This window comes from Chelonoidis abingdonii, chromosome 2, assembly GCF_003597395.2.
Source record: "Chelonoidis abingdonii isolate Lonesome George chromosome 2, CheloAbing_2.0, whole genome shotgun sequence".
Classification (NCBI taxonomy): domain Eukaryota; kingdom Metazoa; phylum Chordata; order Testudines; family Testudinidae; genus Chelonoidis; species Chelonoidis abingdonii.
In genome coordinates, this window is record NC_133770.1 from 301,358,716 (window position 1) to 301,371,625 (window position 12,910).

The window sequence follows — 12,910 nt, forward strand, 5'->3', positions numbered from 1 at the left end:
GCCTCTGCCTGCTTGGCAGGTCTCCAAGCTGGTCCATGCCATCAAGATGGGCTGGATCAAACCTCGCAAGCCCAAGGAGGACACGCCCAGCTACTATGACCTCTGGGCCCAGGAGGACCCCAACTCCATCCTGGGGCGCCACAAGATGCACGTGCCGGCCCCAAAGCTGCGGCTGCCAGGTCACGAGGAGTCATACAACCCCCCGCCCGAGTACCTGCTGAGTGAGGAGGAGGTGAGGGGCGAGGGGGTGGGGGGCTATGTGGGGATATTGGGGGGCTCATGGGGCTATGGAGGGTGCACTCTGTGGGGTGCTGCAGGCAGGTTTGGCATGGATGAAATTCAATATAGACGAGTGCAAAGGCACAGCTACCCAGTGGGGACCCAGTGGCGAGGGTTCGGGGTGACACTGAGCATGACCCAGCAGTGGGGTGCAGCTGTGAAAAGGGCTAACGTCCTTCTGGGGTGCACATGCGAGAGGTCACTGTCCCACTCTGCGCAGCACTAGGCCGGGGATCAGCTGTTCTCCGGCGCCACTGAGGGTAGGAGAGGAAGTAACGGGCTGAACCTGCAGCAGGAGAGGTTTAGGTTAGAGATTAGGAACCGGCTGGGGAGTTAAGCTCTGGAACAGGTGGCCCGGGGGGGTTGTGGGGTCCCCGTCACTGGCTGGACAAACCCCTGCCAGGGCTGGTCTAGGGTTCCTTGGCCCTGCCCCACCACGGGGGACTGGAGTCCATGGCCTCTCGAGGTCCCTTCCAGCCCCACGTTTCTTGATTCTGTGGCTAGTGTGGGGAGCAGTTCTCTGGGCCGGGATCCTTGGCGCTGCCATGGGCTTGTGTGATGATGCGGTTCTGGCGGGACCCAACTGAGGTGCCAATTCAGGACCAATTGCTCAAACAGGGCAGTCACAGCCCAAGGCTGGGGTTTTTCCACCTCTAAGGCAAACCAAACCAGCCAGACAAAAATGACTTCGGTTTCACCCCACTGGCCAACCACAAGTCACACAAGCAATTTCCTTAGACACTCCAGTCTCCCAGTATCCCCACCAGTGCCACTCGTCCTGGGGATGAAGGTTATGAAAGCCAACACCCCAGTAAAAGAAAAAGGTTCTCTCGATCCCAAAGGACCAAGCCCCAGACCCAGGTCAATATACACATCAGATCTTACCCACAAATCACGCTGTTGCCAATCCTTTAGAATCTAAAATCTAAAGGTTTATTCATAAAAGGAAAAAGATAGAGGTGAGAGCTAGAATTGGTTAAACTGAATCAATTACATACAGTGATGGCAAAGTTCTTAGTTCAGGCTTGTAGCAGTGATGGAGTAAACTGCAGGTTTAAACCAAGTCTCTGGAGAACATCCCCTGCTGGGATGGGTCATCAGTCCTTTGTGCAGAGCTTCAGCTTGTAGCAAAGTCCCTCCAGAGGTAAGAAGCAGGATTGAAGACAAAATGGAGATTTGGACTCCGCCTTATATAGGCTTTTCCAGGTGTAAGAACACTCCTTTCTTCCTACTCTGGAAAGTTACAGCAAAATGGAGTCTGCAGTCACATGGGCCAGTTCCTGCACACCCTGCTGAGTCACAAGGCGTATCCGCCTCCTCTCAATGGGTCAATTGTGTAGCTAATGGTCCTTAATGGGCCATCAAGCAGGCTAAACAGAGCTGACACCAACTTGTCTGGGATCTTTCCCAGTAACACAGCACGAGTTTGAAATACAGACAGCATATAGCCAATATTCATAACTTCAACTACGAAAATGATACAGACACACAGACAGCATAATCATACCCAGTAACCCGTAACCTGGTCTTAGACACCTTATATGACCCCCTTTACCTAGGATTTGGTGCCACTACAGGACCTTGGTTGCAACCCATGTTCTATATGGTCCCAGTTTATATCAATAACGTCACAGCTTGGTTCCCAGGCTCAGACACTCCCTCTGCCCCTGGCAGCCGGGCTCTGGGCACCTGGGGCCCCCTCGGGGAGGGGATGTAAAGTGGGTCCCCTGTCCCCGGAGAGGTGTCTGGTTTGGGGGCCAGCTGCTGACCTTTGCCCTGCAGAAGCTGGCCTGGGAGCAGCAGGAGGCCGCGGAGCGGAAGCTGAACTTCCTGCCCCAGCAGTACCGGTGCCTGCGTGCGGTGCCAGCCTATGCCCGCTTCATCCACGAGCGCTTCGAGCGCTGCCTCGACCTCTACTTGTGCCCACGCCAGAGGAAGATGAGGGTGAGTGTGTGGGGGGAGTGACTTGGGCACCCTAGGCCACTGGCCCAGCAGAGCCAAGGGCAGGAAATCCACCTCACGCGCCACACACACATAGCTCACAGAGCTCTGCAGTGCGGCTCCTGCTCGCTGCCCCTTACAGAGAGCTGTCGCCCTGGGGCCATGTGGGTGCCCAGCTGATGGAGTGGGATGCAGCAGGCCAGCAACAGTGTCCCCTGGCCAGTAGCCTGCTGCCCAGCACGCCCAGGTGGGGCAACCCTGTGCACTATACAGGCTTGGTTCTCTTGCAGGTGAACGTGGACCCAGAAGACCTAATTCCCAAGCTGCCGAAGCCACGGGACCTACAGCCATTCCCCACCACGCAGGCCCTGGTAATGCTGTGTGGTGTGTTCAGGGCTGCCGTGAGCAAGGGGAGGGGGCACGCGGAGGAGAGCAGACACCAGGGTGGGGCTGGGAGTGAAGGAGGCTGAGGGGTCTTAGTTAAGCTAGAAAGAAAAGCTCGGAAGGAGGCCATGAGATCTGATGGGAGCCTCCATCCCCATCCCAAAGCACAGGGCTTAAGGGGGCACATAGAGACCAGGGCAGCTGTGGAACTCCCTGCTGCAGGAGGCAATCTAGACACCTCATCACTAGGTATATAGGGGAGAATAACCTTGACTCCTGACATTAGGAATGGGACAGATAGTAAGACAGCAAATATCGTATTGCCCCATCTCAATCTCTGGTGCACCCACACCATGAATATTGCATGCAGGTCGGTTGCCCCACTGTAAAAGAGATACATTAGAATAGGTAAAAGTAGAGATTAGGGGCATGGAACGGCTTCCGTATGAGGAGATATTATAAAACTGGGACTTTTCAGCTTGGAAAAGAGACGACTAAGGGGGGGATAGGATAGAGGTCTATAAAATCATACCTGTTGTGGAGAAATTGAAGAATGAAGTGTTATTTACTCCTTCACGTAACACAAGAGCCAGGGGTCACCCTATACATTTAACAGGCAGCAGGTTTAACACAAACCTAAGGCAGTATTTCGTCACCCAACGCACCGTCAACCTGTGGAACTCGCTGCCAGGGGATGCTGTGAGGCCAAAAGTATAGCGGTTCCAAACAGGAAGGTTCCTGGAGGATTGGTCCCTCAATGGCTATTAGCTGGGATCGGCAGGGACACAACCTCCTGCTCTGGGTGTCCCTAAACCTGACAGCCAGAAGCTTGGACCAGGCGTCACTTGATAATTGCTCTGGCACCAGCCCCAGCCAGGAGACGGGACCCGAGGCTAGCTGGACTGTTGGTAGGGCCTGGTCTGATGTTCCTGCCCTAAGGTTCTGGCCTGGGGCATTGTCCTCTGAGCAAGAGAAAGGTTGTGCTGCGCCCAGGACAGACGCCGTGGGTGGCCAGCAGCAGTCACAGCTCTCAAACCCCACCGTGGGCCTGTCTGTCACTCTCCAGCCTCCCCCACTCCGCCGCCACGGCCCGGGCTCATCTCTGCCCGGGAGCAGGAGGCTGGAGCAGCCTGAGTGGAGCTGCTAGCCCTGGTGTCAGCGTCCTGGTGCCCCTGCAGCTGCCCAAGCCCGTTAGCCAGGGGAGAAGGGCACCTGGAGGCCCCAGGCGCCATGCCAGGGCTCATTCCCTTGTGTGCAGGGGGGTCCCGGGCAAGCTGAACGCCAGCGAGTGGCACTGGCGGCTCCTCACCTGTCTCATTGTCTCCACCAGGTCTACCGCGGGCACACTGGCCTCGTGCGCTGCCTCAGCATCTCCCCCAGCGGGCAGTGGCTGGTGTCAGGTAAGCTCTCTGTGCCCGGGGGGGGCACCCGGCCGGCCCAGAGCCACACAGACCCCTCAGTGCTGGGACGGGGCGAAGGGCGGCACCCAGCAGCCTGTGCTCCTCTGCCTGTGCCTGTCACAGCTCTGCGTGTACCCGAGGAGCAGCCGTCTCCCTGCCCCCGGGCTCTCCCGCGGCACTGCTGCGGGTAGGGGCTGGCTGGCTGAAAGGGCGGAAAGGGAGAGGCCTGGGGAGCCACATGAGCCACAGTGGGGATTCAGTCCCAGGCCCAGCCTGTGCTGCCCCCGGCCGCTCCGGCTGGCCCAGTGACTCGTTTCTGGAGTGCAGAGTTCCCCTGGGCACGAGGCGAGTGCCAGCGATAGGACTGCCACCCCATCCCAGCGCACACTCATGGCAATTCCTGGTGCCTATAAACCATTCCGGGGGGGTTTCCAGCTGCTTCGGGCACCTCCCCAGGCAGTGGGGAGTGGGCTGGCACGCAGGGCATTGGGAGCAGAGGGCAGGCTGTGGCAGTTCCAGGCTGGCAGCTCCCGCCAGGTGGCCCATGCGCCATCAGGAGTTCCACAACCACTGGATTCCTGGCCACGGGCTGGGAAAGTGGCTGAGATCAGGCGTTAAAAATAACCCCATGAGGGTGGGGGGGGGCCTGTCCCTCTCCCTTCACACCCAGCCCTGGCCCTGTCTCTGTGCATGGGCCCAGGAGCAAACCAGCCTGCATCTGCCAAGACAGCAGCTGCTCTGGGGTGCTCGCTCCTCACAGCCCGGCCAGCTCCGGGCCCCAGTGCGGCGCAGCAGGGGGGCGGCTCAGCAAGGTGCTCGTCCCGGGTTCATGCTGACCCACTTCCCCTTCTGGGAGCCGGGGGTGCTGAGCTGCTCCTCGAGCAGCTGGAAATGGCCTTGCCCAGGGTGGTGCCAAAGACTTGATGGGAGCGCGCCATGTTCTGGCCCCGGCCCAGCCGGGTTGGTCCTAGCTGCCCCTGCGGGCGGAGACGGGTGTACTGACGCCCCGCTGAGCCTTCCCCCACTGCCTGCCTGGGCGCGGGACGGGGCCTGGCCCCTGCCTCTTCGGGGACCTACCCACTGCCCTGTCCCGCAGGCTCTGATGACGGCACGGTGCGGTTCTGGGAGGTGAGCAGCGCCCGCTGCATGAAAACCCTCCCAGTGGAGGGCGTGGTGAAGAGCGTTGCCTGGAATCCCAACCCCGCCGTCTGCCTGGTGGCCGTGGCTGTGTGAGTGACCCCCCCCCCCCGTCCCATCTCGTCGCTGTGTGACCCCCCACACACACCGTATCTCCTCTGTGTGACACACCCCAGCCCTGTGACCCCCATCCCATCTCATCGCTGTGTGACGCGACCCCCAGCCCTGCCCCAGCCGTGACCCCCCACACACTGCATCTCCTCTGTGTGACACCCCCAGCCCCACCCCAGCCCTGTGAGCCACCGTCCCATCTCATCGCTGTATGACATGACCCCCGTCCCATCTCATCGCTGTGACCCCCAGCCCCTCCTCAGCCCTGTAACCTCCCATCCCATCTCTTTGCTGTGTGACAGCTCCCAGCCCCATGACCCCCCTCCCATCTCATCACTGTGTGCCCCCCTCAGGCATCACTTGCCCCCTGCCATCTGCCTGGCCGAGGCTGCCCTGGGTCCCAGGGTGCAGCTGGATTTCAGAGCTCTTGGGGGCAGAGGTCGAAGACTGGCCAGGCCCCCAGGGCCCAGCACCGGGTTCCCCTTCGCACAGGCTGTGGCTGGGGCTGTCCCGGGAGCACACAGGGCGAGGAGGCAGGCCAGGTCCTGTCCCTGGTTCTGACCTGCAGCGCCCCCTGCAGGGAGCAGTCCGTCCTGCTGGTGAACCCCGGCCTCGGGGACAAGCTGTTGTACGGGTCCACGGACCAACTGATCGAGGCCTACGAGCCGCCAGAGGAGGAGCGGCTGCAGCCCGTCACCTGGGCTGTGGCAGCCAGCGCGGAGCACAGCAGGGGCGTCCGTCTGATCATCCGGCACGGGAAGGTACGGAGGGTCTTGGGGGCGTGGAACGAGGTGGGAACGCTTCCCAGCACCTCTTGGGGTGGGGGGGTTGTCCCCCACGTGCTGGGCCCCCGTCACCTAGCCTGGCTTGCTTGGGTTCTGCCAGCGGCCATGTTTCCCGGGGGTCCGAGCACCTGGGCCCGGAGCATCTCAGGGTCTGACCCACATTCCCTGGGTGTCCGAGTGCCCCTACCCGGAGTCCCCCAGGGCCTGAGCCGCGTTCCCCGAGGGGTCCTCATTCTCCGGGGGTCTGAGTGCCTGGGCCCGGAGCACCCCAGGGTCTGACCCATGTTCCCCGGTGGTGCTGAGCATCCAGGCCCAGAGCACCCAAGGACCTGACCCATGTTCCCTCGAGGGGGGTCCGAGTGGCCCCTGCCCGGAGCACCCCAGGGCCTGACCCACATTCTCCCGGGGGGCCTAGCGCCCGGGCCTGGAGCACCTGAAGGCCTGACCCACGTTCCCCTGGGGGGGGTCTGAGCAGATGGGTCTGGAGCATCCCAAGGCCTGACCCATGTTCCCCCAGGGTCCGAGCACCTCTGCCCGGAGCACCCCAGGGCCTGATCCATGTTCCCCCGGGGTCCGAGCGCCTCTGCCTGGAGCACCCCAGGGCCTGAGCCACGTTCCCTGGGGGGTCCAAGTGCCCCTGCCTGGAGCACCCCAGGGGCTGAGCCATGTTCCCCCAGGGGGGTCTGTGCGCCTGGACCCAGAGCATCCCAGGGCCTGAGCCACACAAACACCCCTGCCCACCCTGCCGCCATGGGGCGCCCCGTCCCCTAGCCCAGCGGCGTGGCTCCCTGTGGCCCCAAGCAGCAGCTGATGTCTGGCCATGCCACTCCGCAGCCTGTGAAGCAGGTGACCTGGCACCCCCGAGGCGACTACCTGGCCAGTGTCCTGGCTGATGACAGCCACATGCAGGTGCTGATCCACCAGGCCAGCAAGCGCTGGAGCCAGAGCCCCTTCCGCCGGAGCAAGGGGCAGGTGCAGTGCGTCCTCTTCCACCCGCTGCGGCCTTTCTTCTTCGTGGCCACCCAGCGCTACGTCCGCCTCTACAACCTGCTCAAGCAGGAGCTCGCCAAGAAGCTGCTGACCAACTGCAAGTGGGTGTCCAGCATGGCCATCCACCCCGCAGGTACGTGGGGCCTGGCAGCCGGTCTGGGCGCGGCCCTTGCCTTCCCTTGGCTGGGGGTGGGTGTCCCAAGGGCCCGGCCCAGCCCCAGCAAGAGATGGGGCCCATCCGCCAGGCTGAGACGAGCTCCTTGCCCAGCCGCGGCCAGGCTGTGGAGGGTGGTTGGGGGAGTGGCAGGAGGATTATGTTCCCTCAGCCATGGGGCCACAGTCAGTTGTGGGGGACACACTGCCATGCGGGGGGGAGCCTGGTGTCAGAGGGGTGCAATGCTGTTCTGGGGGGCCCTGGTGTCGGGGAGGGGGCAAAATGTTGTGGTGGGGTTCCCAGTGTTGCGGGGGGAGGAACATTGTCAGGGGGCCTAGGGGGCTGGTGTGTACGACACCCGTGCAGGGGCCGTGCCTGCTGGCAGCACCCTGCTCACTCCCCTTCCCTCTGGCAGGAGACAACCTGATCTGTGGGAGCTACGACAGCAAACTGGCCTGGTTCGACCTGGACCTGTCCACCAAGCCCTACCGGGTGCTGAGGTGAGCGTGCTCCCCCTCTCCGCCCGCTCACCCACCCCGCGGCTCCCCCTCTCTGCCCGCCCACAGCTCCCCCTGCCTACCTGCTTGTATTCCCCACGGCTCTCCCTGCCCACCTGCCTGCCCAGCCCACAGCTACCCCTCTCCTGGGGGTCTCCCCAGAGCACTGTAGGGACACGCTCTCTCTCCCTGACCCAGGACACTGCCCCAATCACGCTGGCTTCCTGGGGCCGTGTCCCCCCACTCGCTGCCCAGCCCGGCGCTGGATTCCCTCGGCTGGATCAGCTGCTCCCTGCCCCCTTTGGGGAGCCCCACGGCAGTTCTCCCCCAGCCTGCCGAGCGGGGTTGTCAGACGCCGTCTCGTCCTAGCGGCTGTTTGCGGCAGGGCCCCTGGGCACCACGCAGGTGCCCGGCCCAAGCTGCTGAGGGCGAGGCTGGCCGGGCGGCCCTGGCGGGTCCTGGCACTGACAGGTGTCTCGCCTGGTCTCTTGCAGGCACCACAAGAAGGCGCTGAGGAGTGTGGCCTTCCACAAGCACTACCCGCTCTTCGCCTCGGGCTCGGACGACGGGAGCGTCATTGTCTGCCACGGCATGGTCTACAAGTACGCACGGGCCCCGGCTGGGTGGCCAGATGTGTGGGGGATTGGCGCCAGGTCGCGGAATAGCCCTGCCACGTGCTCTCGGGCCCCAGCCCAGCGGCCAGACGGGGGTGGGGGGGGGCTGGATTGGTGCCAGGGCTCAAAATGGCCCTGCCACGTGCTCGCGGGCCCCAGCCCAGCGGCCAGATGGGGGGGGGGGGCGCGGGATTGGCGCCAGGGCGCGAAATGGCCCTGCCACGTGCTCGCAGGCCCCGGCTAGGCAGCCAGATCTGGGGGCGGGATTGGCGCCAGGACGCAGAATGGCCCTGCTGCCTGCTTGCGGGCCGTGGGGTGACAGGGGCCAGCCCCCAGCACCAGAGTGGGAGGACAGGCAAGGGGGCAGCCTCTCTGCAGACGGGACATAGACCCTGGGCATCTCTGGGCCCTCAGTGGGTGCAGCCCCCAGTCCCCACTGGAGCACCCCACGTCCCTGGGGAGGGTGTGGGGTGGGCAGCCAAATGGCCCTAGCACATTGTAGGGTCACAACCCCCCTTACCTGGTCCCTTTTGTCACAGTGACCTGCTGCAGAACCCGCTGATTGTGCCCGTGAAGGTGCTGAAGGGCCATGCGCCGGCCCGGGACCTGGGCGTGCTAGACGTCCTCTTCCATCCCACCCAGCCCTGGCTCTTCTCCTCGGGCGCCGACGCCACCATCCGCCTCTTCGCGTGACCCCAGCACGGCTGCCGGCCCTGCATGGCACCGGAGCAATGCCAGGCCAGCCTGGGGACCGCGGGTGCCACCATGGGCCACAGAGCTTTTGGCTTCTTTTCACCCGGGCAGGGCCGGAGCCGCCACCGGCGCCAGCTGCCTGCCTGGGAGCTGTGCGCTGGGCTCCACACCGGGTCTCTCATTAAACGCCTCTGGACACGAACAGGCTGCGGCACTGTCCTGTGTGGGTTGGGGTTGGGCAAGGGGCCAGCTCCAGACACAAGGGCCCCGTCCTGCTGCTCAAACAGCTGCGGGGAGCTGGGCAGTGGTCACCTGCGTTCCCCTCCTGCAGATCTGCTGCCCTGGCCCCCTGGGGCTGGAAGAACCCTCCCTCTTCCTCCTCCCCCCCCCGGAGCTTTCGGCAAGGCACCCTCACTGCCCTGGGGGGCAGGGCTCGCTGCTGCCAGCTGACGGGGGGCAGGTGGTTTTAAAAGCCCCAGAGCTGTGACCTACATGGCAAAAGTGCCTGTGGCCCAGCACATCTCACTCCTGCTCTTGTAACCCAGCCCTGGGCTCCCTAGCAGCCCTGCTCCCATCCTAAATTCCTCTGCTTGGCCAATGCCAGCCCCCACCTAGCCCAGCCTCCTGCCCTGGGCTCCCCAGCCTGTTCTGCCAGGGCCCCTGATGGGCCAGCCCGGGCTCCCTGCACACACAGGCTTGGACCATAAGGGCAGAGCAGGTGCCCCCAGTAACTCAGCTGGGGCAGGAGCCCTGGTCCGAGCCCTCTGCCTACCCTCAGTGACGGGCCATAGGCGCTGCTGGGCCAGGGCCCGGTTAGCCCTTCAGCTGACTGGGGGAGACACAGCAAACACCCCGGAGCTGATGGACAGCAGGTTTGCTGGGCAGGCCAGTGCCCCCCACCGTCAGCTCTGGGGAACTCCCCTGCTGGAGCCAGGCTTGTTCCCCCACCACCCCTGGGGCCGGTGCAGTGAGGTCAGAGCCCCCTTGCAGTTATGGAAACTACAGGGGGCCATGTGGGAGTGGGGGGGCTCTGCTAGCACCTCAAAGCCCCTCCCCCACCCTGCTTACCTGCCAGGAGCTCAGCCCAGCTGGTGAGAGGTGTCTGGCCCTAGGAAACACTTCCTGCTGCCCCAGCAGCTCTCAGGCCCCAGTCGGGGGGGGGTTGGTTGGTACCTGAGCCCCCCCCTTCCCCCCAGCGCTGGGAGCAGCTCTTGCGGCGGGCCAGGACAGTCTCTCGCCACTGGCTCCAGCTCCCAGGGCAGATGTTCGCTGACAATGGCCAAGAGGGCCGTGGTTTCTGCCCCTCTGGCCAGGAGATTCCCCCCCTGGCACAAACCCACTCCAGGTACTTCCATCTGCCCCATCTGTTTTTCCAGCCTCAACTGTCCTCCAGCACTGACCCCTGCCAGGCCCCCCCCATCCCCATCCATGCACCCCAGCACCTTGCCTCGGCCTAGGCCCTCAGCTCTGTCTCCCCCCTGCCTGCCCCCACCACGGCACCGAGCACAGCTGTGGCCATTGCCTGCTTCCTCTACACTCCCATGCTGGCAGGTACCCGGTGCCCGTGGGCACTAGGCCTGTCCCCATGGCCATAGGAACAGCCTGAGCTGGGGCCACTGACCAGCCAAGCCTGGAGCTCAGGGGGCAGGACTGCTCCCCCAGCCCATGCTGCAGGCTGGCCTCTGCCCCCATAGCTGGGCACGGCTAGGAGCTGGAGAGGGGCAGGGCCTGCTAGGCCTGCTTCTCCAGGCTGGCGCCTGCCCCAGGGAAGCACCAGGAAATGTCGCCCAACCCCCAGAGCCAGATGAAAGCAATAAAGCGCCTGACCCTTGAGCAAGAACTTTAACAAATGGAAAAAGACGAGTCAGCCTGGCAGGGCCCTGCTGGCCAGGGAAAGGGCCCGCCGCCACCCCACCCCCAGTGCTAGGGCCCACATGAAGCCAGACCAAGCACTCTGAGGAATTCCTGTTTGGCTGCCGAGCAGCAGGAGGACCTGGAAGGGGTTGGGGAGTAGGAGGAACAGGTAGAGGCAGCTACCGGACTGGAAAAGTCACCCAGCGGCAGGAACACAGCAGAGTCTGCAAACACCCCAGCAGGGCCCTGCCCGTAAAGCCAGCTCTCAGTGACCCAGTGCCAGCTGCTGCCATTCACTGCAAGGGGGTGTTCACTCTGAAGCCTACTGGCAATGCAGACTGTCAGCCTGGTTAATTGTGTTACCGCTAGTCATGAGAGACTCATGTAGTTCAGGTGTACACCGCTGGCCCAGGGCACCAGCACTCTGCCCAGAGTCTGTCTTCACATTACAGCAGGGTAAGACGCTCCACTCCAGAGCCCGGGCTGCCTGCAGGGTGCCCAGCGCAACAGGGCAGAGCTGTAGGCCCTGCCCCAGGACTCATCCAGCCCTTGTTCAGACCTGCCACAGCCTGGGGAGGGGCAGCAGGCGCTAAGAGCACCAGCACTGGACACACAGCCCAGCCCAGCTGGCAGGCTCAGGCCCATTTCCCATGCAGGTGGGCAGGTGAGAGACTCAGGCGCACAGCACCCAGTTTATAGCCACGCTGTAACAGAAACCACAGCAGCCCCTCAGCTACCCTGCCAGGGGCACAGCTCAGATCTGCCTCCCTCCACCTGGCCAGGCACAGCAGCCACAGCTTGCAGGGGAGAGGTGGCCATGCTTAGCCCCTCACCCAGCATGGTGGGCACAGGGCACCATGCCCAGGCACAGCCTGCCAGCCGGGACCAACACAGCCACCAGCCATTTTCCTGAAGGAGAGAGACGCTGGAGGGGCCCAGCTCTGTGGCCTCTGCCAAGTCATGAGCTTAAGAAGCTTGGACTCAACCCCATCCTGGGGCCATGAGTTCCACCGTCTAATTACCCCCAGCATCACACGTGTTTCCTCAGAGTGGGTTCAAAACCTCCCTTTCCTCAGAAGTCCCTGTTGTGTGTGAAGAGATGGCTGTGATGAAGTGGGTCTGTTCTTAATGGTTCCGCTGAGTCATGTGTAGGTGTCAGAGGGTGGGGGAGTCAGGGCCCTGCACCCCCAACTTCCTGCAATTCACCCTGACTCTCAGCCAGCCAGTAAAGCAGAAGGTTTATTTAGACGACAGGAACACAGTCCAGAACAGATCTTGTTGGTACAGACAACAGGACTCCCCCTTAGTTCGGTTCATCTGGGGGCCCCAGGGAGGCCACAGCCCCAGGTCAGGGCACTCCGCTCCCAGCCAGCTCCAAACTGAAACTCCCTCCAGCTGTCTCAACATCCTGAGTTAGCATTGGGCTGCAACAGACCTCAGGAGGTCATCTCACCCCATCCCCTGCACTCACAGCAGGACTTATCTAGCCCATCCCTGACAGGCGTTTGTCCATCCATGGCATGGCCTGCACCCTCAGAAAGTTTGCAGCTGACACTCGACTAGGGGGAGAGGTAGATAGGGTAGGGATAAGATACAGGGGGACCTAGACAAATTAGAGGAGTGGGCAAAAGAAATCTGATGAGGTTCAACAAGGACAAGCGCAGAGTCCTGCACTTAGGACAGAAGAAAAGATGGTTACTCACCTTTGTAACTGTTGCTCTTTGAGATGCGTTGCTCATCTCTGTGACGGAGTAGGGGCTGTTTGTGTGGGGGATGGGAGAGCAGGGGATGTCTTTAGGTGAGGGACAGGATTTAAGCCTGTAACCTGAGCCAGGTAAGGGGGGAGGGAGTCAGCACCTTTCCCTGGGAAGCAGGACAAAGGAAGGGGCCAGCTAGAGGGAAGGAAGTTGAGTTTCGGTTTTGGGCTGGGTGGTTGGAATTCAGGGGGCTAAGCTTCCTGGACCCCAGCGGGGCTTGACTGAGGGGTCCTGACTGTGCCTGCAAGCTCTGCTGTAACCTGCATTCCTGTTGTCCAATAAACCTGTTTTACTGGCTGGCTGGGAGTCACTGT

At 62.6% G+C, this 12,910-nt stretch overlaps 1 protein-coding gene across 1 annotated transcript in view; it reads left to right on the forward strand.

Annotated features, from left to right (window-relative positions):
* BOP1 (BOP1 ribosomal biogenesis factor) overlaps nt 1-9,187 on the forward strand; it is a 91,162-nt gene extending 81,975 nt beyond the window's left edge. The window contains exons 7-16 of the mRNA XM_032803532.1: nt 20-232; nt 2,062-2,223; nt 2,511-2,591; nt 3,935-4,004; nt 5,101-5,233; nt 5,833-6,013; nt 6,872-7,160; nt 7,597-7,681; nt 8,173-8,280; nt 8,832-9,187. Of these exons, the coding sequence (XP_032659423.1) occupies nt 20-232; nt 2,062-2,223; nt 2,511-2,591; nt 3,935-4,004; nt 5,101-5,233; nt 5,833-6,013; nt 6,872-7,160; nt 7,597-7,681; nt 8,173-8,280; nt 8,832-8,985 (1,476 nt within the window). The 3' untranslated portion in view covers nt 8,986-9,187. The remainder of the gene's footprint in view (nt 1-19; nt 233-2,061; nt 2,224-2,510; nt 2,592-3,934; nt 4,005-5,100; nt 5,234-5,832; nt 6,014-6,871; nt 7,161-7,596; nt 7,682-8,172; nt 8,281-8,831) is intronic.
* Nucleotides 9,188-12,910: the final 3,723 nt, after the last annotated feature.